Source organism: Schistocerca gregaria, chromosome 9 (genome assembly GCF_023897955.1).
Source record: "Schistocerca gregaria isolate iqSchGreg1 chromosome 9, iqSchGreg1.2, whole genome shotgun sequence".
Taxonomy (NCBI): domain Eukaryota; kingdom Metazoa; phylum Arthropoda; class Insecta; order Orthoptera; family Acrididae; genus Schistocerca; species Schistocerca gregaria.
In genome coordinates this window covers 83,214,665-83,241,495 of record NC_064928.1, presented here as the reverse complement: position 1 = coordinate 83,241,495, position 26,831 = coordinate 83,214,665, and the positions used below count along the sequence as shown (strand labels likewise).

Below are 26,831 nucleotides of genomic sequence, written 5' to 3'. Positions count from 1 at the left end.
CCTGCATTGTTGCACTCATCCTAGCTACTTTCATATCCGTAACCTCAACCTTATTGATAAGGTTACCTGAATCCACCCAGCTTTCGCTCCCTTACAACGAAGCTGGTCGAAAGATTGAACGGTGCACAGATAACTTAGCAGAAGAGAGTAGATCGCAGCTGAGCCCTCACTGCATTAGCTTTGCTACACTTCGCTTCCAGTTCTTTCACTATGTTGCCATCCTGTGAGAATATGCATCCTAAGTACTTGAAAGCGTTCACCTGCTCTAACTTTGTTCGTCCTATTTGGCACTCAATCCGTTTATATCTCTTTCCCACTGACATTACTTTCGTTTTGGAGATGCTAATCTTCATACCACAGTCCTTACATTTCTGATCTAGCTCTGAAATATTACTTTGCTAATTTTCAATCGAATCTGCCATCACAACTAAGTCATCTACATATGCGAAACTGTTTATTTTGTTTTTACATATCTTAATCTCACCCAGCCAGTCTATTGTTTTGTCTTACCCCTGAAACTACTCTGAACCATGAAAATTTACCGTCAGTTCTAACTGCTGCCTGACTATCTACGTAAAGACCTTTAATTGCTTGCAAAAGTTTGCCTCCTATTCCATAATCTCGTAGAACAGACAATAACTTCCTCCTAGCAACCCGGTCATATGCCTTTTCTAGATCTATAAAGCATAGATACAATTCCCTGTTCCACTCGTAACACTTCTCCATTATTTGCCGTAAGCTAAAGATCTGGTCTTGACAACCTCTAAGAGGCCTAAACCCACACTGATTTTCATCCAGTTTATCCTCAACTAATACTCGCACTTTCCTTTCAACAATACCTGAGAAGATTTTACCCACAACGCTGATTAAAGAGATACCTCTGTAGTTGTTACAATCTTTTCTGTTTCCATGTTTAAAGATTGGTGTGATTACTGCTTTCGTCCAATCAGATGATTCAATTAATTATATATCATTTTTCCTAGACATCTCCTTCTTTCCGTTGTTGAATTCCTGCTTAAGAACTGGTAGACAGTAAAAAAAGTAGAGATGCATGAGTGGAAAAAAATAATAATGCGTTCCTTAAAGTTAACAGTAATTATGTATACATGTACTGTAAACTGAGTCGTTCCACATCATTTCGATAAAAGAATCGTTCAAAAGGTCTATGGAACATGTAACTGACTAGTTAACTAAAGTCTGTGTTGACTAGTTCATTGTTGGCCTCTCCGTTTTCGGTAGACAGAGAGATACCAGTGACGTCACGTTTGGAAGAGCGCTTAGTGACAAGTGTGTGAATCCATGAACAGAAGTACAAGAACGAAAATATGGTACAAGCGACAGATATCCTTCATGAATGATATGGTATGGAGCTACCAAGTCGTCACGTGGGAAAAGGGGACCATGTGCTGTAAATGCAACAGTGACGAGCTCACCCTACAAATTGACAAGAAACCGTGCTGCAGAACTTGAAACTGAAAGCAGCTCATGGCAACTACATATGAAAATGGACTTAGGCCAGGAAACATTCTAACCAACGATCTAACGGACGATGAATTGTTTAAGCGTATCGAGCTGTGTGGGAAAAATTCTGGTGCGCATATGAATGTTTTTGATTAACAACCGTAAGCGTTTTTAAAGTACAGTGGAACAACTGCACGAATAAAGGACTTTCTCACCAGCCTGTACGTGTCTTCCACGCCCTCCCCCCCCCCCCCCTCTATGAATGTGCCTCTTCGTGATAGGAACAGTAGATCCCCTGAAATCCCTGCCGTTTAGAACTGCAGGGTGAACTCGAATTCAGCCGACATAATCACTGCGTTTGTTCGGAAATGTTTCAAAAAATAGTTCAAATGGCTCTGAGCACTATAGGACTTAACACCTGAGGTCATCAGTCCCCTAGACTTAGAACTACTTAAACCTAAAACTACGTAAACCTAACTAACCTAAAGACATCACACACATCCATGCCCGAGGCAGGATTCGAACCTGTGACCGCAGCAGCAGCGCGGTTCCAGACTGCACCATCTGCAGAAAGCCTGGTTTTACTATTAATATTGTTTGCAAAGTCATTAATATACAACATGAACAGCTACAGTTCCAACACGCTTCCCACTCCCTTTCGAAGTTACTTCTACATCTGACAATGACGCTCCATCCAAGAAAACATTCTGCGTCCTCCCTGCCAAAAAGTCCTCAATCTAGTCACATATTCACTTGATACCCCATATGACCGTACTTTTGACAATTAGCGTAGTTGAGGTACTGAGTCAAATGCTTTTCGAAAATGAAGGAACACTGAATCTACCCGGTTGCCTTCATCAAAGCTTTCAGTATGTCATGTCAGAACAGTGCAAATTGTGTTCCACATGATCGATGTTTTCGAAATCTATACTGGTTGGTATTGATGAAGATATTCTGTTCAAGATAACTCATTATGTTTGAGCTCAGAATATATTCTAAGATTCTGCGACAAATCTATGTCAAGGATACTGGATGGTAGTTTTGTGGATCACTTCTGTTACAATTCTTGTAGATGGGCATGCCCTGTGCCTTTTTCCAAGAACTGCGCACGGTTTTTTGTTCGAGGAATCTACGATAGATTATATTTAGAATAGGAGGTAACAGAGCCGCAGATTCATTGTAGAATCTGACAGGGATTCCATGGGGCCTGGTGCTTTGTTCAGTTTTAATGATTTCAGCTGTTTCTCAACATCACTGACGCTAATTGGTATTTCATTCATCTTTTCAGAGGCAGTAAGATTAAATTGTGGTAGTTCTAGTTTTCCTTTGCAAAGGAATACTTGCAAACGGCGTTCAGTATTTCAGCTTTTGCTTTGCGACCCTCAATTTCAGTTCCTGTCTCATTTGCCAGGGACTGGACACTAACTTTGGTGCCACTAACACCATCTACATACGACGAGAGTTTCTTTGGATTTTGTGAAACGTCATTTGACAGTATTCTGCTAACGTAGTCATTGAAGGCATCACACATTGCTCTCTTGACAGCTAACGTTTCACTCAGCATCTCTCTATCCATAGCCCTACGCTTGGTTTTACACCTATTACGCAGCAATCTGTGTTTCTTTAGACGTTTCTTTATAGTGACTGTACTCGATGGAGGTTCCATTCCCTTTATGATCTGTTCTACTGGGTACATTTCATTCCAGTGGCCAATTATTCTTTTAAACTTGAGCCCGAGTTTCTCTACTTGCTCCCGTCCTGTTCTGAAAGTTTCGTGTCTCTCATTGCGGTCTGACACTACTAGTTTCTAGTTTACGGAACATATATATCTTTCTGCTTGTTTTAGTTGTTCTTTGTACTTTGGTATTCATTGTTGCCACAATCGCGTCATGGTTACTGATGTGGACATCTTCAAATACGTCATTGCCATTAGAACCAATATATTCCCACGATGAGCAGCGTTCCTAACTATCTGTTCTAGGTAGGAATTTAGTAAAGTTAAACAGGATGTCACATCACTAACAAAACTGTAATTTTTCCAGTTACGTTTTGGATTATTAAAGTCTCCACCGATGATTACAGAGTAGTTGGCGAACTTATGTACAAGTGAACGAAGGTTTTCCCTAAAGTTTTCGGTCACATCAGGAGAGAAATCTGGTGGGCGATAGAATGACCAGATTATCGTTTTATGCCCGCAGAGTATTGCCCAAACAGACTCACATCCAGCTTCAATTTCTATCTCGGCGGATTTGAGTTTACAGTCTACTACGACGAATACACTACATTCATTTTCCACTTGCCTAGCCTTTCGATATTCACTTAAATTTTCCCCAAAAATCTCACTACTATTAAATTCATTTGCTTCTTGCTATTGAAAACAGTGATGTCCACTTTTTTCTTCGCCCTGAGTTGCGTTCAGTACTGCTCGGTTCTGTACCGCATTTGGCTATCCGGCAATGCTAAGTTTCTTGTTAACAGTGATACGCGACGGCGTGTGCGATCGCAGAAATTTTTCATGATGTGTCTGGAAATTGCAAAGTGTTATACAAATGAGTTGCCTTGTTTCGAGATATGTCAAGCCATAATGACGACAGAAAAAATCCTTGCCGGACGGCTACGGATACGTGCTCTGATGAAGAGCTGGCCTATATGCACGCACCTCGTGTGTGGGTTGGCTGAATGCAATGGAAATGGCGCAACTACATTGCGCTGACCTGCTCGCACATCGACGGAAACCACATCACAATACTTACGCATACGTACGAGGCTTGCCACCTGTACTCTATAATAAAGTATTGTACGGTATTTCGGGCGCTTTGTCGGTAGGCTTCATCTACATCTACATCTACATGACTACTCTGCAATTCACATTCAAGTGCTTGGCAGAGGGTTCATCGAACCACAATCATACTATCTCTCTACTATTCCACTCCCTAACAGCGCGCGGGAAAAACGAACACCTAAACCTTTCTGTTAGAGCTCTGATTTCTCTATTTTATTTTGATGATCATTCCTACCTGTATTTTCGCATTCGGAAGAGAAAGTTGGTGACTGAAATTTCGTAAAAAGGTCTCGCCGCGACGAAAAACGTCTGTGGTGTAATGACTTCCATCCCAATTCGCGTATCATATCTGCCACACTCTCTCCCCTATTACGTGATAATACAAAACAATAAAGGATAAGAAAACACTTTATTTCACTTTGTTTGATTTTATCCAGCATTCATTTTACGCAAATCATTAAATCATTTTTGAACGCAACCTAACCTCATCTGTCAATATTACCAATAAATTTAAAAAGCAATTTGACCATATTGTTAAAATACTTGAAAATGTAATCCACAATAATTCATTTTAAATATGGATGAGCTTTATGGGCAAATTGCATTAGTAAAAAGATTATGTAATCAAATACATAGTTCTGAAGGTTATGTACACTCAGTCGCCGGCCGCGGTGGTCTTGCGGTTCTAGGCACGCAGTCCGGAACCGTGCGACTGCTACGGTCGCAGGTTCGAATCCTGCCTCGGGCATGGATGTGTGTGATGTCCTTAGGTTAGTTAAGTTTAAGTAGTTCTAGGGGACTAATGACCACAGCAGTTGAGTCCCATAGTGCTCAGAGCCATTTGAACCATACACTCAGCCACTGCACAAATATGTCAACAAATATTTAATAATGCAAATGATGATTTTACTAATTCGTACAAATTAATTCGTTTCTGTTGTCGATTCATGCCACTTCAGCTGCCGCAAAGAGTTTATTCTGTAATGAATATGAAGTGGCAAGATGAAAGAATCAAAGCATCTCTGAATGTGATAAAAACGGAATTACTTACTTACATTAATTTAAATACGGAAAGCAAAGGTGCTGTGAAGTTATTTAACGGTTACAGTTATTTGTTAAGAACTGCTTGAAGACATAAATATATTTTTAAAGAAAATAACCTATTAAAATAGATAATACTTTATTTTGATACGCTGTACTTTCTCCCTAATGTTGGCGAGTATACTTTATTTGGTAAAAAAGTTAGTAACTCTAACCCATTCATAGGCACCTAAGAGAAATCGAATCCTTCCGTGTTATGTTGATTATGTATTACGGGCTTATTCACCAGTGCGAAGTTATTTTCACAGAAACAGTGGAACTTGCGGTAACAATCTGAACAAACAATAGTTACGTTATTATTCTGTAACGAGCTGCAGGCGACTATTGGTGCTGCGTATAAAAACGCTCAGAAAATATCCAACCAACGAAAGTTCTTCTGTGACTTTCGGGTGAGCCGTGTCGAGAACGACGCTACTATTGTAGGAATGCGCCAGGACATACAGTTCAATATTGTGTTAGTTTTAACGTCAAAATTCCGAGAATATGCATTCAGAGAATATGAGGCAACACGATCCTTTCTCTTTCATACATCGCAAAGACAGCCCAGAGAAACTCTAGGTCATACGGCGGGTTGTAGGCAGTCTCTATCTACTCTCCCCGCGCTCTATGAAACCAGGAAGGGGTCTATCCTCCGCCACACACTGTAAGTTGGCTGGTGTTGATAAAGGCGCATGAAGAAGTTGGCGGTGTTTACCCAAAAGTCTATATAACCAAAGTTGTCACATGTACGTAGCTATTCACGAAATTTGACTGAATGTTGGGCGTTCTGCCCCCGAAATTGTCTATCCAAGAAAGCGGCTGAAGCATTGGTTGTCAGAAGCAACTGAAGGTGTTCGGGAGTGGAATAGTAGAGAGATAGTATGATTGTGGTTCGATGAACCCTCTGCCAAGCACTTAAATGTGAATTGCTGAGTAGTCATGTAGATGTAGATGTAGATAGTGAAACTGTGGGGTGTTTTATACTTCTCTCTCTCAGCGAAGAGTCAAGGAATAATAATACATAAAAGGCTAAAGTCAACTGAGTGCATAATTGTAATGGCGAAAAGGCGTCACCATCTTTCCGTGCCCTAAAAAAAAAATATAAAAATCTCATCCCTAATTATCTGAACCGACACTTGTACAAACGCTTATACTTCCAGCTGTTGATAATAGCGATGTTATCCCGTAAATTCTTTCTCAGGAAAGCGTCTAGAATTGGTGATAAACGCCAGCGTTCGATTACTTGTGACATTCAAATGTTTGATCATATCCCACCATCTTGTACAGAACTATCCTAATCACTTGCAGGGCCGTACCAAGGCCATGGCGAGATAGGACCCCGCCAAGGAGGACATCGCAGTGTGGGGTGCAAAAACTTACAAAAATGCCAAGAAAAACGATTCAAGTATTAACAAGGCACGGTATGTGGATTTTCATTCCCGACTTGTTCCCATCTTTCCTTTGGACCGAAACTGCAAATATAACGCTGTTCCCACAGTGTCATATCGTCCAAGTAGCATTCTTTAATGATTGCTGCCGAATAGACATCACATGGATTATATGGCAACATTGCATACAGCTGTCACTTACAGAGCCAGCTCATCTTCAACAATGAATGATTGTTAGCCACGAGAGCCGTGTGATGGGTTACTTCCCTTCAAGTGGACTCTCCCAGCATACCACTGTTTCGTTTATCTCTGCCAGCGTCAGTAGTGTAGTCAGTGTGTGTCGTTACGTGTTGACGTGAACGATTAAGTTTAGTTCCTTTATTTGCTTGTTTCGTTTTTGTTCAAATGGCTCTGAGTACTATGGGACTTAACATGTCAGCTCATCAGTCACCTAGAACTTAGAACTACATAAATCAAAATAACCTAAGGACAAACCGGCGACCGTAGCAGACGCGCGGTTCCGGACTGAAGCGCCTAGAAACGCTCGGCCACCGCGGCGGGAGAGGAGGAAGCAAGCATTGACTGGCGAGGGGAGAGGAAGGATACTTTGGGGGGGAGGGGGGGGGGGGCAAGGCACGCCTTCCAGTTGCAGTGCTGGCACTGCAAATTGCGCGTCATGCTTACACAAAAGCAGACGGAAGGCTTCGAAGTAAAACTCGCTTTAAATGTTGTTCATAAACGAAACTGAAATCGTCATGAACATTAAAATCTATATATTTAAAAATGTATGTATGTATGTTTGTCTACTATGCACTCACAAACCATTCATCCGATTGCAATGAAACTTTGGTAAGTTGTTATCCGAACGCCCGAAAAGAGTAATAAATAATGTTTTTACAATTTAGTCACGGTAGCGTGCGTAGCGCAATTAATTAGGTAAAGGTTTTCCCTGCAGCGGACCCGAGTTCGCTTCCCACTATTCGCAGTTTCTTTTTTCATTCCCCGCAATGTTAAACTATTAATTATAAAATTTAAATATAATTAAACAGGTCATATAGTATAACCTAACTGTCAATCTCTATATATAAAAATGAATGTATGTATGTCTTGCCCTCTATGCATTCCCAAACCATTCATCCGATTCCGATGAAATTTTGGTGATTTGCTCTCCTTACGCCCACGAAGGTTCCTAGCCGAAAAAAGAAATAAGACACATTCTTGAGGAGATATGACGTCATAAACAATGTGATGCCACCGCGGGAAAATACCCAGATGTAGCAGCTCTCACTGAAGATTTGTAAATGGGGTGAAGCAATTTTTTCTGGTCTGCCCCCTTTCCCTTTCGCAGCATTCAATCACACGCAATATAATTTTGCGAGCATCGGCTACGTAATACTGGTTTCCTTCTAACCGAAGACCTATCGCTAGGAGCTGTTGGCGACTCCCGAGATACGCCAGCAACTGCCTCTTCACTCATTTTGATAATGTTTAGCACAACTGCACAATAAAAACACGCAGAACAGTACAGCGCAAAACAATAACGAAGCAGATGACAATGGCTACCTTGTATATCACAGTCAGCTACGTAATGTTGGCAGCAGTCGAAACTGCGTGCCTACCGAAGCCTCCCGATGTTTACCGACTCTTACCGATTCAGGACTAGGGAGAGGTCTGCCATCTAAAAGCTTACACACTGTATTGTCAATGGTTCAAAACTTTTGTTCAACAAAATGGAAGGGTGTTGTGTGATGTCCTTAGGTTAGGTAGGTTTAAGTAGTTCTAAGTTCTAGGGGACTGATGACCATAGATGTTAAGTCCCATAGTCAGAGCCATTTTTTTGAAAATGGAATGGATCTTCTTAATGAAACGTTTTTCACTGATGAGGCGTAGTTCCGTTGATCTGGGCACATGAACTCGCTAAATTCTCGTATGTGGAGTACTGCAAATCCATTGTGTATTCATGAGGAACCACTTCATTCTGTGAAAATAGGAGTTTGGATTGCAATTCGAGGCGTCGGACTGTGGGTCCCATATTTTTCAACGAAACAATAAACGCACAACGATACTGCAGTGATATTCTGTACCCATTCATAGGAGAACTTGTGCTAAGCTAAATACTGAACGGTTTTTTTTTTCAACAAGATGGTGCAACCGCGCATACGACTCTCGTTTCAATGTCACTGCTTGCTGATATTTTAGGTGATCCCTTTGAAAATCCATCGATGAATTGAAAACTGCAATATCCACTTTCACTGCTTCTGTTACAGAAGCAATGCTACAGCTTGTGTTTGGAAACATGATTAGACGGATTGAATTGTGTATTCAACAACAGGGGGGACACTTTCAACGTTAAATGTGAAAATTTGTAAGTAAAAATGAATATTCAATATATTAATAACTTGTATTTCACTTGTGAGTTTCATTTCGGTATATTCACTGCGGCATACGCCACGCGCGACTATCATACGGCACTGCGGAGAGACTTTTTGAACACCCCGTATAGTCAAGAGTCGTTGAGTAGCATGTCCTAAATCATGTTTGTGCAACCAGTTCTATTCCTCCGATTACAGCGCCATCGGAGGCGAAAGGAAGAAAATGCTTCAGATAAAACGTATGTAGACTTTACCTTGGAGTCATAATTGCAGTAAAAAACTGGGATCCCCATTGAAGATTTCAAAGTTGCTCGCCGACACCCACGCACGGCGGGTGGGGAGGGAGGGTCGAGTGTAATATGGTAATCAATCATAGCTTGTTTTGATCCTGTCTTCAGGGCCAATGAACACCCTTTATAATTCAAGTAAAGTCGGCGATATATTGTGCTGCCTCTTAAATTTTAGAAGTAAAATGTTACCGTCTGAAATTTTCGTCTTTCACTTGGATGCTCCACAGACTGGCGACGTATGGCAGTAATCCGTCTCCTGGTCATGGGACCTTTCCACAGATCGTATACTGCAAATCGTAGCGATCGCTGATCGCTCGACATCCCCTGTAATCTGACGAATCACGTGCGGCGTGCGACAGCGTGAGGGCCAGGTTGCGACATGTTGGTCTACTTATTAACGGTAGTTGCGTTGTTTTGTTCCGTTTCGCTTCGTCCTCGCTGAATAAGAACTTTAATTAGAATTTGTATAGTTGCCCGCAGACCGCGAACCCACTCTGAGACACGAAGCTGTAGCCGGAGTTGTAATTTATATTAAGAAGCAATACAAATAAAAAACATCCAACACTCACAGTTATTTCAGTGACTGGCGTTTGAAACTCGTACTGTAGAAGTATAGATATGGAAAGTTCTCAGTAATAGTCAGGGTGCACTGGGCTTATGATTTTGAGTTCCTTAATGAATGACTCACACTCATTATTAACGTTTGTAACTTCTAAACAGAATTTATTACCATAATGCTACGTGTACATTTTAATATACATGTTTAGGACAAATCTGTTATATACTCAATTACTTTGTCATTTTATACAACCTAACTCTCGTTCACACAGCTTATGACAAGAGTTCTGGCAGTCAGCAATGCTGCTGTTAACAACATCGAGACTGCAAAACAAAGTAACTCGAGAACTGTAACTTGGCATTTTGAAAGTGTGTGGAGAGGGGGAGGGGGGGGGGGGGGGGGAACAAAACAAACTCAGCCATGTACTGTAACTACGCAGTGTGCAGGTAACACAAAGCTGTATTTTAAGCTTCTACGAGCTCCTTCCACCCGACCCAGCTTTCTTTTCCGAATTGGAACCCCCACCCCCACCGGCAATGGACGAACAACCACAACATTCATTTTCGAAAAAATCGCAATAAAAATAGTCCAGTTAGCCCTACAAAAGGCAGACAGCAGAAGCATACTCAGCGACAAATCAGACAACATTGCAGTCAACACCGGACAACAGTCGCTGCACATTTGGTAGCTAACCTATGCAAAATCAGTACGAGACTTGGGAGTCTGTATGCAAAGTTACAGTTCCTTCATAGTACTTGCAGTTAAACTATAAGACTAACGAATTAAAATTAAATTGAGGACAAACAAAAGACGAATTGTATTAGCTCATTGGAAGGGTACATACAATCCACCTGACATCAGTGAAGCCGTGAAATTGTGGCACAGACACGTGGCTGATGTTGTTAGGGGAAGTCCGATCTTGCACCATGTGATTTCTGCTGTGGCCGAGCGGTTCTAGGCGCTACAGTCTGGAACCGCGCGACCGCTACGGTCGCAGGTTCGAATCCTGCTTCGGGCATGGATGTGTGTGGTGTCCTTAGGTTAGTTAGGTTTAAGTAGTTCTAAGTTCTAGGGGACTGATGACCCCAGACGTTAAGTCCCATAGTGCTCAGTGCCATTTGAACGTCAGTGAAAAATGTAATAGACTTATATTCTCAAAAATAACCTACACCTCTTAAGAAAAGCGTTTCCAAACAAGTTAACAAATCACAATTCCCATATACTTTATTCTTTTCGAGGGTTGGAGATAAGTGGATCAGAACATCTGCTATTTTTGCTAAACATAGCAGTTCATTTTCCACACTAGAACTTCCCATCTCAGTGGAATTCGTAATGCTGCTTGAAATTGCTTGGCAAATCGCTCTTTTGTGGCAAGGCGAGCGAGCGATTGCAGCCATATGGCCAGTGATCCATCGCTCGTGTATGTGGCTTTTTATAGTTGTATCTCCATTCACAGCTTAAAATTGCGTATATCTGTAAAGAACCATGGTTTACTGTCGCAAATAATTTTCGGTTGGAACTATCTACGTTACGACAGAACGTGGTGGCGTTTCTACATACGTGAGAAAGAATGCCGCTACGAAAACTACCCCGTTTACACACAAAATTGAATCTCTATTACTCTCAATCATAGATTAATTCACTCGCGGTGTTCCGTAAATCCCATCTCGAGGGAAATCACTTAGGCATATGGAATGAGTCAAGTGATACAGCCACTGCAGTCTGCTTCTGTAGCTTATACTAACAACAGATTGTCACTACTGCTCATCTACTCACTCTGATAATTGGGAGTGTTATTTTTAAATTACTCTGTATATGTTAATGCAATTTAGGAGAAAAATTAACTACTTTTAAAAATTACTGTTGTTTCTCCTGTTACACTAGTCAGCCGCTGTTTTATGGCTAAAATGGCTCTGAGGACGATGGGACTTAACATCTGAGGTCATCAGTCCCCTAGAACTTACAACTACTTAAACCTAATTACCCTAAGGACATCACACACATCCACGCCCGAGGCAGGACTCGAACCAGCGACTATAGCGGTCGCACGGTTCCAGACTGTAGCCCCTAGAACCGCTCTGCCACTCCGGCCGGCGCCGCTGTTTTATCTTATACGTCAAGCTGAGCTTTACATGAATCTTCACACACGCTATCAGCTGTCCGTATACTGGTAAACATTATATGTTTAATGCAAACGGGACAATCACGCGAAATTTACATCCATAAGAGCAAATATTCTGATGAATTGCAGGCGCACGATAAGATGTTGAATGTTTGCGAATACCTGAAAGTTTCAATTTCTGCCTGATGTCTGCAATCTGTTATAAATTCTTACGCCCGAATATGAAACCCCATTGTGAACTATAGATTGGAACACAATGTACGTTGAAATTATTTGAATATTTACTGTGATTGTGAACTGCGTAGTTCATCTAAGCTCATTATTCTTATTAACCAAAAATACTATTAGGCAGTGTACGTATTGGCATCATTTTTACAGCCTTTCATCGATAGGGATCAAATATTTGCACTAGTTACACGAAAGCTAGAGCCTAACGTTGAACAACTTCTATGAAAGGTACAAACTTATAAGCCCCCCGCATTCGTATACTTCGTGATGAATAAGAATACGTTACTGATTAGTTTTTTGAAATATCTAGTCACAGCTGTACTTCTTCAAAAATGATATGAAGTTCATTGTGTGTCCTTTTAATTACCCAGGAATTTATAATATGCCTTTCAGACGTGCTCTCTTCTTTTGCTTTTTGTACGATAGTCTCTGCCCTTCTCTGTCAAAATATATGAACGTGTAAAATCGATGTAAACATTTTGGGTGCCAATTTTTTAGCATTTGGGGTAACATGCTCATGTGCGTGTTGTTTTATCTTGCTGTTTGTAGAAGATTACTCTTCGAGCTTCAGAAGGTATATAGTTTAATTTTAGAAAATGAAATGAACGTACGACATTGTTAGCCGGGAGACCCCTTTCGGGGGAGTTCGGCCGCATTATTGTTGTAAGTCCTTTTTAGGTGACGCCACATCGGCGACTTGCGAGTCGGGGATGATGAAAGACACACAACATCCAGTCCCCTGCCGGGAATAGAAACCGCGCCCCCCCCCCCTTCCCAACGTGGTAGGCGTTAACGCTACCGCTACACTACGGAGGCGGACGTCTAATTTTAGGTTCATCCCTGCTTGTGAATGGAAAACATCACTCCAAGTTATTACTTTGCCTATACAGTGTATATGCTAGAATGTGGCGGGAATAAATCAGTGAAAAACCGCTTTTACCCCAGTAACATGTACAAATCAACTTCAAGCAGTAAGCAACAATGAAACAAATATAAACCCAGGTCTACTTATAGATGTAATTACCACGAAAAGTTTTCGTAAATTTATCCCTGTAGGAATTTTATACAACATTATTAAAGACGTTATTGAAAATAATGTTGAAAATATTGCCAAGATGTTGTTGGAACATTGTTTTAATCTTACTGAACGAGTATCCCTTAATCCTCATCGAGTGAAGTGGCGCAGTGGTTAGCATATTGGACTCGCATCCGCGTCCGGCCATCCTAATTTAGGTTTGCCGTGATTTCCCTAAATCGCTTCAGACAAATGCCGGGATGGTTCCTTAGAAAGGCCACTGTCGACTTCTTTCCACATCCTTCTCTAATGCGATGGGACTGATGACCTCGCTGTGTGGTCCCCTCCCCCAAATCATCCAACCTGCCAGCCTTAACCCTATAGTGCTGCGCGCGAAACTATGTCATACTGAGTTTGAAGCGCTGAAGGAACTGCAATTTACTTCCTTTCTGCTTAATGCCTGGCTAGCGAAATCTGTCAACGCCTCCCTAGCGATCACTGGTGGTGCTCATATGAATTGTTGTAAGTCCTTTTTAGGTGACGCCACATCGGCGACTTGCGAGTCGGGGATGATGAAAGACACACAACATCCAGTCCCCTGCCGGGAATCGAACCCGCCCCCCCCCCCCTTCCCTACGTGGTAGGCGTTAACGCTACCGCTACACTACGGAGGCGGACGTCTAATTTGCACTAGTAAGAAGTCAATCAATACAAAGAAAGTTAAGTAACAAAATATATGTTCACGACTCTACTCACTTAACTAAACCATTATTACAAACCACATCACCAAAAAAGCGCTTCCACTACGAGAGTGGCCACCCAGTAACAACATGGCAACAGATCACTCGTTATAATATAGTAATGCCTCAACGACGTCACATCAAAAAAGCAGATTATTGGTAAAAACAGTATTATGAACAGCATTACAACTCATTTCACTCACGAACATATAACCAATCCATTCACCTTCCTGGATAGCCCCACATTGCAAAAACAACCAAGTAACTGTAAGAAACTACACTGTTAATTACTAATCGTTTCACTAGCAGCAATTTGACTTCTGATCTAAAGTCCCTTCCTAATCTTACCCTCAGAAATCATGCCCAATTCAGATATTAACAACCAGTATATATGTAAAAAATAAACGCTACTTGTTTCTCTATCTATAATTTAAGCTACTTTTGCTGTTTACAAACATCGTACATACAACCAAGACTAGCACAGATAACATTAATAACAGGTCACTTACATCCTTCTTAATGTAAACTAATGCCTTCATACGGAACGTTAGGGGTCAAAGCGGAGGCGTGAAATCGGACCTTGCTCTTGACCCATAAGTTATGTAAACCAAGAACAGGAGTGGTTCAGACAACTAAGACAAATAACAAACGTATTCATTCATGTTCCCCTTATTAAAGCATTTGTGCGTGCTAAGCAAAAATACATCGCTATATAAGAACAGCTTTCTGATTGACATGCGCAATGCTTTGTGTTGGTACCTGATGACGAAGAAGACCCAAGCGAAGGTCTCTGTTTCGTAATAAAGTATATAAAAAACAATTCGCTAAACAGGCAGAATACAACAACACTTTAAGGTGCGTCGACGTGAAAAAAATCGCACTCAGTCCACTCGATTCGCTTCCTTTACGATAAACAGCTAGTTTTTTGCGACAGCCACTTCGATTTTCTCCTATTTCATACGTGTATTTGTAATTGCGTATAGCAGTCACAACTTGAGCTATGCAGCAATGGCTTGTTTAGCAATAATAACTTCTGTTTCTTTTTGATAGACGCCTTGAATTTTAGTTCGCACTGTGTCGTCATCTGTCATTTCCAAGACACAGTTAGATTTTTTTAGGGTACTCCATTCGCTTTCATTCCGATATGTGTTCCTTTTATCAACCTGTAACAGAGCTCTGTATGATTTTTTTTATGGTACTCCATTCGCTTTCATTCCGATATGTGTTCCTTTTATCAACCTGTAACAGAGCTCTGTACTAGGAAGCTAGTTTTTTTTGTCCGAATTTCTCGCAGTCAAATTACTTGTTGCAATAAGAATTGTATGACCAAAAACATGACATATCGCTATAGTGGATACTTCGTCGTGGGTTAGAAGCCATGCACATCCCGTCAATGATCAGACAAGACATGTAGATCGGCAACTCAACAGTATTTGATGCTTTCGTTCATGACATTGTTAAGCGCTGATTTCTTGTTTTCTCTGGGAGAATAATCGGTAATTTCCAAGAACTGTTGCCTATCGAAGTGCACATCGAACGTGCGATTGTAAATCGATCATGCAACTCAGAGGCGGACGTTATGAGTATGCTTACGATGCTCCTTACAGCAACGACAAAAGAAAAGCGTTACAAAAATACTTGCAGTTCCAAAGGAGACGTTTTACCGTACTCGTCGTCGGTGTTGACGTCACGTTACAGTCCATTACGGTGGTCTGGATGGATAATTTGGAAGAGTCGAAACACGTATTCTTTCTGATACTCGTTCGTTTCCCGCACTGTCCACAATGAAATTGTAAAAGTGTTTCAGCTTTGAAACTGTTCTTACGAACTTTTACACACTTCGCACCACCACACTCTACACAGTCACTTCTTCCCTCGTCTGGTACTCCTATATATATACGCGACAAAAAGAAAAACAATTTTCTACGCTGGATAAACATGGAATTAGATTTTTCCATGTGAGAGAACCCGCCGAAGAAACATCAAGAACACGAGACATCCCACTAACTAACTACATAAATCGTCTGGGTTTCACTAGCAACTCACAATCACAAATAATTCGCGGAGGTAGGCACAAATAATTGATCACAACGCCCGCCACAGGAATCGCGCGATCGATTTACGATCGCACTTTCGATATGTATCGTTTCGTATATATGCAATCATTTTTGTAAATTACAGAATTATCGGAAATCTTGAAGGTTTACAATTTTTAAGAACTGTGTATCGATAATTTGCAGCCTACTCTTGACGTTTGTATCAACGTAATACATACTGGATATGGCGAGACGATAAAATATTTGAGAAGAAAATCTCACTCATGTCATAAAAAAATAAAGATCTTCCTAATAAGGTCCGAATGTAGACTCACAGCATAGGTATATTTCCAAGACAAGCACGAAATATGTGATACATCAAATATATCCTAATCTCATGAGCGCCTTTTGCGTGTTATGCAGAGATAAGCCATGGTATGTGACACACACATTACCTGGAGGAATTGATCGCGAAATACTATTATTTTCAAAGACGTTAAAAATTGTAAAGAGTGTCGTATTTGTGTAGCCATAATTTCGTAACTGGACATAGTTACAGTCATCAAGGCATTGCAGGATTTTGTGTGACTTGATACCAGATGATTTGGAAAGATAACAAAAAGCAATCTTTTCTAAATATTAATTGCATACAAAATCATGAAATATGTATATTTACAGAAGACTCGAAATTTGAGATAAATTAGATATATTCTATTTTCGCGAAAAACTTTCACGTTGTCGTTAATTGTACCATTGTTAGGCACTGACTCGTGGCGCGTGTTATCTGGCTTAATAAATACACACAACGAACAATGGAATTAAACATTAATATTTCAAAAACACGTTGAAAAATTATGAAATACTACCCAAGTTGTATAGTCATAATTCGTAAGCCACTTCTGGCGTTAGAATCAAGGTATTCCACGCCGTTTTTAATAGGACGATAAAAGATTTGCAAGGATAACCACATGTTCAACAAAAAGCAAAAGGGAAGCAAATCTCCCATAAAACTGATGGAATACAGAATTGTGAATAAGTGCGTTTGCAAGAAAGGACACGAAATTTGCTATAGATCGGATGTTTTTCTAGTTCTGTGAGATACCGTTTCTTTTCAATCACGTCATTGTTATGCACAGACCCCGCATGTTACCTGGCAAGCTTATTTCAAACAATGAGGTGAGAGATTATAAATTGCACTTTCAAAGATGTAATAAACTCTACTCTGAAATTTGTACAGCGATAATTCTGCAGCCCGAGGCTGCTGACAGCGTAAAGGCATGACACGTTCTGTTAATCTCATTTCTGCCAAAAAGAAAGATTCAAGGATTTTCAAAATTACATGAGATACTGAATTATGGTATAAGTACATTTGCGAGAAAGAACACTAAATAAAGTATTTGCTAATTCCGCGAGAATTTTAACTTGCTCTCCAACTCGCACCATTGTTAGACCCAGACATCACATGTTGAATGACAGATTTAGACAACAAGGAGCGGAATTAAATACTACTATTCAAAGATGTTATCGCAGTATAAATTATTTAAAATTCACACAATGATAATGTTTTAATCTTCTTCTGGTGTTAGCATAAATCCATTATGTTGTGAACATTACAGTTTTACTAACTTCATGAATGTAAACCGCCTTCTACCGTTTAGGTAAACATCACTTTACAATGAATCACGATCACAATCGATTAATTAACTTTCATTACTATAAGCAATGAAATGAGTTAAAAGTAGAGACAAAACATAAACAATTTATAACTTACCTTCCCCGAGCTGCGACATAATGGACACTGTATAAATTATAGCGTGATCTCCGTCCTTCGTCTTTTTTTATCGATCGCATTTTGTCTCGCGAATCACCATGTAGCAGAGACTAATTTGTTACTACTTAACACTACACCAAAATTTTTTATCCTACAGATAGAATCAGGGTAATTCAGATCGTGATATTTGTAACAATCCTGGGACGTATCTAGGTACAGAGAAAATCTCGCTATTAGGCTCAGTTTTACAGTTCTTGCGAGTGAGTGCCACCGAACCTTTGAAAGTAATTACAGTAATATATGAACATCGATCAAAGATCTTACAAATTCAAGATGCTGATTTGGACGTGTATATCACATACTAACGATTCATTAATTTCATTAGAAATGGTACCATTTCCAGGACGGATTTCTTGAAATGATATCGTATACAGTATTTCTGCACGTAGTGTTTGTGTAGAGATCTGTATGTTTCAACATTTTTCCTAGGTGGATCACTTTGTAGTGTTGTGCTTTACAACAAGCAACTTTTAGGCGACGTTTTATTCTTCACACGGAAAGTAAACAGAACCCTCACATCATACCATTTTGAGGCACGCAGTGTTAACGCTGTTAAGAAGCCGGCTTAAAGCCGGCGTGACAGCCCAGTGTAGCCGGCACGATAGCTCAGTGTATTCGGCCAAAGGGTTAGATGCCCTCTGCAATAAAAAAACTGAGTTAATCGATCAATAGCGAACTTCAACGGATGACTTACGACGTCCGCCCCGAGCAGGTACAACGCACACAAGCAAACAAAATGCGATTGTTATTGTTGTTGTGGTCTTCAGTCCTGAGACTGGTTTGACGCAGCTCTCCATGCTACTCTATCCTGTGCAAGCTCCTTCATCTCCCAGTACCTACAGCAGCCTACATCCTTCTGAATCTGCTTAGTGTATTCATCTCTTGGTCTCCCTCTACGATTATTACCCTCCACGCTGCCCTCCAATACTAAATTGGTGATCCCTTGATGCCTCAGAACATGTCCTACCAACCGCTCCCTTCTTCTGGTCAAGTTGTGCCACAAACTTCTTTTCTCCCCAATCCTCTTCAATACTTCCTCATTAGTTATGTGATCTACACATCTAATCTTCAGCATTCTTCTGTAGCACCACATTTCGAAAGCTTCTATTCTCTTCTAGTCCAAATTATTTATCGTCCATGTTTCACTTCCATACATGGCTACACTCCATACAAATACTTTCAGAAACGACTTCCTGGCATTTAAATCAATACTCGATGTTAACAAATTTCTCTTATTCAGAAACGCTTTCCTTGCCATTGCCATTCTACATTTTATATCCTCTCTACTTCGACCATCATCAGTTATTTTGCTCTCCAAATAGCAAAACTCCTTTACTACTTTAAGTGTCTCATTTCCTAATCTAATTCCCCCTGCATCACCCGAATTAATTCGACTACATTCCATTATCCTCGTTTTGCTTTTGTTGATGTTCATCTTATATCCTCCTTTCAAGACACTGTCCATTCCGTTCAACTGCTCTTCCAAGTCCTTTGCTGTCTCTGACAGAATTACAATGTCATCGGCGAACCTCAAGGTTTTTATTTCTTCTCCATGGATTTTAATACCTACTCCAAATTTTTCTTTTGTTTCCTTCACTGCTTGCTCAATATACAGACTGAATAACATCGGGGATAGGCTACAACACTGTCTCACTCGCTTCCTAATCACTGCCCCCCTTTCATGCCCCTCGGCTCTTATAACTGCCATCTGGTTTCTCTACAAATTGTAAATAGCCTTTCGCTCCCTGTATTTTACCCCTTCCACCTTTATAATTTGAAAGAGAGTATTCCAGTCAACATTGTCAAAAACTTTCTCTAAGTCTACAAATGCTAGAAACGTAGGATTGCCTTTCCTTAATCTTTCTTCTAAGATAAGTCGTAAAGTCAGTATTGCCTCACGTGTTCCAGTATTTCTACGGAATCCAAACTGATCTTCCACGAGGTCGGCTTCTACTAGTTTTTCCATTCGTCTGTAAAGAATTAGTGTTAGTATTTTGCAGCTGTGGCTTATTAAACTGATGGTTCTGTAATTTTCACACCTGCTTTCTTTGGGATTGGAATTATTATATTCTTCTTGAAGCCTGAGGATATTTCGCCTGTTTCATACATCTTGCTCACCAGATGGTAGAGTTTTGTCAGGACTGGCTGTCCCAAGGCCGTCAGTAGTTCCAATGGAATGTTGTCTACTCCGGGGGCCTTGTTTCGACTCAGGTCTTTCAGTGCTCTATCAAACTCTTCACGCAGTATCGTATCTCCCATTTCATGTTCATCTACATCCTCTTCCATTTCCATAATACTGTCCTCAAGTAGATCGCCCTTGTATAGACCCTCTATATATTCATTCCACCTTTCTGCTTTCCCTTCTTTGCTTAGATCTGGGTTTCCATCTGAGCTCTTGATGTTCATGCAAGTGGTTCTCTTTCCTCCAAAGGTCTCTTTAATTTTCTTGTATGCAGTATCTATTTTACCCCTAGTGAGATAAGCCTCTACATCCTTACATTTGTCCTCTAGCCATCCCTGCTTAGCCATTTAGCACTTCCTGTCGATCTCATTTTTGAGACGTTTGTATTCCTTTTTACCTGCTTCATTTACTGCATTTTTATATTTTCTCCTTTCATCAATTAAATTCAATATTTCTTCTGTTACCCAAAGATTTCTACTAGCCCTCGTCTTTTTACCTACTTGATCCTCTGCTGCCTTCACTACTTCTTCCCTCAAAGCTACCCTTTCCTCTTCTACTCTATTTCTTTCCCCCATTCCTGTCAATTGTTCCGTTATGCTCTCCCTGAAACTCTGTACAACCTCTGGTTTAGTCAGTTTATCCAGGTCCCATCTCCTTAAATTTCCACCTTTTTGCAGTTTCTTCAGTTTAAATGGGATTAAAAAAAAGTGTGTTCGGTTAGCGGATTGTTGCTCTGTTTAATAAGTAAAACTGACTGAATGTATTAGTTATGGACTTCAACGGGTGTCGTGAAACGTCCGCAAGGGAGAAACACAGCGAACGACCATGAACAAAATGAGATTAAAATTAAAGTAATGGTTAAAGTCAGACTTCTAACATCGATTCCCGGTGTAATCCCGTGCACTACTACAGTTTTTCGTGTCAGTTATATTGCCCATGGAATAGGAGTTGTCCAGGAGAAATGATTTTGGGTTAGGTTTAAAACACGCTTTGCTACACGTCTGACAAATAAACGTATTTGCTGCTGCATATTGAATTCTTTCTGCGTTATTGGCAGTTGCAGCCTAAAAACCAACTCTCAGGTGGAGGTGAGCTTTGCGTGGACTATCTATACCAGTGTGCTTCTGGCCTTCAGAATATTCGGAAACAAAGTAATCGATTACCTGATTAACTCCCCTATAATTTTTCAGAATGTTTGGATTTAGGGATGTAAATTCTGCGTAATAATGCCATTTACAATACTTTCTTCGTTTCCTTCTTCTTCCATTTCAAGGAGTGGGTGATACCCTATTTCCGAAGCTAAAGGAATTTAACAAAACTGTTGTGTCCATCTGCAGATTGACCGCCCCCTATAACCTCAGAAACCTCATCACAGCTGCTCCAATTTTTTGTTCGTTTGCTTCTCTGTTTTCAGTTTGCATGACCAGTACATAAGAGCAGGCTTAGCCACCACGTTAATTATTTGTCTTAGTCCTACCTCTTTCCTCACAGTTTTACAACCATTTATAACAATATATTTCTGTGTTTTTTATGTTGATGTATCTGTGCCGAGTTATTTAAAATAATTTACCTGTCATATTATTTTGTTGTTGTCAATATTTTTGCTCTTGTTATATGTTTCCCTTCGATTGTCAAAAATCACTTTCGTTTTATTACCAGATTTAGCCATCTGATAAGCGTGTAAAACGTTATTGCATTTAAACACTTTTCTTGTGAAGCGCTTTCACTGTCTGCTAAGAGAATTTGCTCGTCTGAAAATAAAACAGTATTAAGAAAGTTGCCTTTTCTAGGTTTAATTTCGTAGGATTTTTAGAATTCCATTCTTCTAGAACTTTCTCGATATACGAGTATATATGGATAATGAATGGTGAGAGATCACACCCTGTTTTAGACCCTTGTTAAAAATGAATAACTCTTCGTATATATCATTTTTAGTGTTATCGTATAGTTATTTAACGGCATTCAACAAACTTAGGGAACATTACCGTAAATGAGTACTTTCCTTAATTTCTTCCTGCCTACCTTACAGCAGGCCTTCTCATACTCTAGGAAGAAGAAAAATAGTGCCTCGTTGAACTCTTCTCTTTCCTAGCGCACAGTAACCGGGAGGCACGGGTTTAAGTCCCAGTGTTGCAACAAATTTTAATTCATTACTTCAGCTTGTATCCTTATCTTTTCTGTTAGGTTTTTCAAAACAAATGTTGTATCCAGGCAAGACCCACCCTTACAAAATCTCGTTGCTTTGGTCGTAAAACTATTTCTGCTTTTGACTGGAGCTTTTTTTAATGATAGAGGAACAGATTTCATAAGCACCATTTAAAATGGATATATCCCTGTAATTTGAATGATCTTTTTTTCTCCTTTCTTGTATATGCCAAAGAATTTTTGCTACCTTCCATCCTTCAGGAATTTTTACCAAGCCTCATTCATCTTAAAGTCGGTTAGTACCTTGAGAAAATTTTTCATTGTAATAAAATTGAATGTGAGCATGGAAAACGCTAAAACTAAAGACAACACGATCCCGGTAAGAGGTAAGTAACTCGTAAGTTCACAGACCGAGGGAGTGGACCGCAGATTTGATGGACACGTGGTGCCATCTTTTGACGTAATGCAATAAACCGAGAGCGACAACCGTTACATACCGACACCTAGCGGGTTTACTTGTAACTACGAGAACCAGCCCTTTGACCACGCCACCATCTTAGTGGCAGAATTCACAGGATAAGTTAGCGCAAAAGATGATGGAAGATTTCACAAACAGTGTGAAGATTTTGAAAAAGGAAGAAATAGCGAGTACAAGACCAAATGTGTCAAACCGTAGCAAGGACCCAACTCCACGAAGAAGGAAGCGGAAAATGTGTTTCACACGAAAGAAAATGAAACACCTGCAACACTAGACATGACACAGCATCAATAAACGGAAACAAATGTAAACGCAGAATAACGGACTGAAGTTACCTTTAGAAGAAAGAGGAGACCAGCTAAGCAACAGGATACACTGACTGATATTGGACCACGAGATTCCACAATCTATGAACTGCAGATAACACAGCTAGGCTCTATGTAGGATGGTTCAAATGGCTGTGAGCACTATGGGACTTAACATCTACGGTTATCAGTCCCCTAGAACTTAGAACTACTTAAACCTAACTAACCTAAGGACATCACACAACACCCAGCCATCACGAGGCAGAGAAAATCCCTGACCCTGCCGGGAATCGAACCCGGGAACCGGGGCGTGAGAAGCGAGCACACTACCACACGACCACGAGCTCCGGGCTATGTAGGATGGCTTACACCTGGTACAACACGGGACTCAAGAAAACAATTCTCCAATACGAAAGGAATGAAAGAAAACGTGAAACGTGAAGAACTAGCAAACAACAATAATACGAAATCCTTTAAAGTAGGCATCCTCTTTCACAACTTAGAGTTGGCGGTAAAGCTGAATTCTGGCCAGCAAAAATCACTGTCAGACGCTTTGGTTTCCCCGGTTCTTTCTTGTCTGCAAAGAAGTCGGAGCAGTAGCAACCTTAAAGATCGTCCTGTGGAATATAAAAGGTCTAAAAAGTGCAATGAAGATAGCTCCAAGAGACGTTCTACAGGGATATAACATAGCAATCCTGAAAGAAACATTTTAACCGAAAACTGTCAACACTCAGAATTTTACTGTACTCATCACCATGCAAAACAAGCAGACAGAGGAAGACGCAGTGGAGAAGTAACTGTCCTATCAAACAGTAACACCGAGCGAGGTGTCGCAGTGGTTAGAACACTGGACTCGCATTCGGGAGGACGACGGTTCAATCCCGCGTCCGGACATCTTGATTTGGGTTTTCCGTGATTCCCCTAAATCACTCAAGGCAAATGCCGAAATGGCTCCTGTGAAAGGGCACGGCCGATTTCCTTCCCCGTCCTTCCCTAATCCGATGAGACCGATGACCTCGTTGTTTGGTCTCTTTCCCCCAAACAATCCAATCCAAATCAGTAAAATACACTACTGTCAGTAACGTAACACATAACAACAATATCAGCATACTTCCATCCGAACAAAACAGCTGTTGATATAACAGATGAAATAGGGCAGCTGATCACTCAGAGTAAACATAATGAACCACTAATTATTGCCGGAGACTTACACTGCAGAATTGATATACAAAACTGCAAAGCAGAAATAATAGTGGAAAAGTTGCAGGATGAAAACTTTATCTTATTACAGAATACTAACATACCTACATATATTTCCTACAACGGCAGAAACACAATAGACATTGCATTCATAACGGGGCCAACCAGGGTAAATATATTAACTCTCTGGACTGCAGACCACACACCACTTCAGAAACATATTCCTCTGGAAATAAATATCCAAGAAGCATGGCGAAAAGCGCATGAAGAAGAGGAAGAAGCACTTTCGTGAACAATAGACATCGGGAAAGTGGAAGCAAAATCAGACGACTGAAAACAAATTGAAATGCTAATAGACAAATCCCGACTAGAGGAAGCAACAGAAGCTATAGGAGATGTCCTAGGCCAAGCCGCCAATCCCAATTAAAAAATAAGAGGGAAGAAATGGTTTGACAAAGAGTGTTACAGTATAAGAAAAGATGTTCTAGAAAGACGACATCAACTAAAACGGTGCGAAGAGAATCGTACACTCCTCATGACTTACGACGAAAAACGATATATATCTACAATAAAACTCTAAAAGAAGAGAACATTCTGGGTAAGAACTAGTAGAGGAAGCCTCAAAAGACCCATATATTGCGCTACGCCCCACAAAACGAGCTGAAACACGTTATATCGATATGAAAATATGAGAGACGCACTTCGATAACATACTTAACAAGGAAGGATTTAAAGGGAGACCAGATAGCAAAAAGGATACAATGCCACAAACAACCACGGAATGGGTCTCTTTGGCCACAGAAGAAGTCAAAGATGCCATTAACAGCAACAAGGAAAAAATTAGCTACAGACCCATAGCGAATACTGACCAAGTACTAACGCCAATGTGGACAAAACTCTACAATAAGTGCATAGAAATAGCCTCTATTCCAGAACAGTGGAGACAGTCAATAGTAAAACTGCTATATAAGGCGGCCTGTCGGAGTGACCGAGCAGTTCTAGGCGCTACAGTCTGGAACCGCGCGACCGCTACGGTCGCAGGTTCGAATCCTGCCTCGGGTATGAATGTGTGTGATGTCCTTAGGTTAGTTAGGTTTAAGTAGTTCTAAGTCTAAAGGACTGATTACCTGAGCAGTTAAGTCCCATAGCGCCCGGAGGCATTTTTTTGCTGTATAAGGCGAAAGGAAACCACAAGGACCCTAGCAAATACAGAGGCTCAGCCCTAGAAAACTTACCTTTCAAAGTGTTCACAAAAATAATGACTGAAAGATTAAAGTGAACAATCAACGAACACATCCCCGAAAGCCAAATGGTATTCAGGAAAGGAAGATCAAGTGCAATAAAACACCTGCTAAAGAGCGTTTGGGAAGCCCTTGAAGACAGAGAAAAGTTGTATGTAGTATTTGTATACTTCACAGAAGTCTTTGAATTTATAAACAGAAAATTAGTGACCAAAAAACAACATACGGACACGAACCTTAGGCGCAATACCGCGATGCAACGAAATAAGGATATCGGAAAACCTTTCCCTATCGTAGCCGATACTCCAGTCAAACGGCGTATTTCAGGAAGATGCACTGAGTCCCCTGTTATTCATCCTTGCAGCGGAAGAAGTTGTAAGAATACCGCAAAGGGAGGGTGTAATCTGATATGGATCTGCAGACGATATTGCAATAGGCGCAGAGGACATTGCAAAGTTATAAGAAGCAACAAACGACATGGAAGATCGGTGTGATGAACACGGCTTTGAAATAAGTGTGGCAGAAACAGAAATGATGGTATAACGAAAATAAGGGAAGAGGACCTGCACCTGAAAATCGTACCAGACTTCAAATACCTGGGCGCACAATACAACCAATTGCAAAGTGTTTCTCAAAAGTTGTAACAGAGAAAGCAATGCAAGCAATAATGGCAATCCATGCAATGGAATGTATTACATCCCTCAGCTTAGAGACAGCAATGACGCCGTTCAAAGCTAAAATCTTACTATCTTACGGCGTAGTACGAAGCGTGTTTTTTAAAAATAAGTACAATTTTGAAATTTAAAAAAAGACGTGCTAAGATATCTGAATGATTTTATTTTTACATGAAAGCCTGTACCTTAATCTACTCACTGACGCCATTACAGTCTTATTCTTCCTTGTTTACGTTGTGTGCTAAGCCTCCGATAATCGTGAGTCCCGCCGACTGTGAAGTACGGGCTGTTATAAAATTTCTTAGTGCTAAAGGCCTAAAAGCAATCGATATTCATCGTGAGATCTGTGCTGTTTACGGAGAAAACATGAGAGGTGATGGAATGGTAAGGAAGTGGGTGACAGCATTTAATGATGGCCGCACAAATGTGCATGATGAACAATGTAGTGGGCATCCTTCGGTCGTTAATGAAAGTTTGGTGCAGGAAGTGGACAATAAGGTGAGAGAAAACAGACGTTTTACGATTTTCTCCTTGCGGGATGACTTTCCTAATGTTTCTTGTAGTGTTTTGTATGAAATTGTGACCGAGCACTTGAGTTACCGAGAATTGTGTGCATGTTGTTACCGAAAGTGTTGACGGATGTGAACAAAACCAAACGTTTGGACAGTGCATTGACTTCTCTTGAGCGGTACCACAATGACG

At 40.5% G+C, this 26,831-nt stretch overlaps 1 protein-coding gene across 3 annotated transcripts in view; it reads right to left on the bottom strand.

Moving 5' to 3' along the window:
* LOC126291833 (uncharacterized) overlaps window positions 1–18,142 on the bottom strand; it is a 272,033-nt gene extending 253,891 nt beyond the window's left edge. The window contains exon 1 of one of the 3 annotated variants that reach the window (XM_049985544.1): window positions 17,845–18,142. In XM_049985544.1, the coding sequence (XP_049841501.1) occupies window positions 17,845–17,863 (19 nt within the window). In that variant the 5' untranslated portion in view covers window positions 17,864–18,142. The remainder of the gene's footprint in view (window positions 1–17,844) is intronic. The other 2 variants (XM_049985545.1, XM_049985546.1) reach the window with 2 other exon arrangements.
* Between the last annotated feature and the right edge of the window lie 8,689 nt (window positions 18,143–26,831).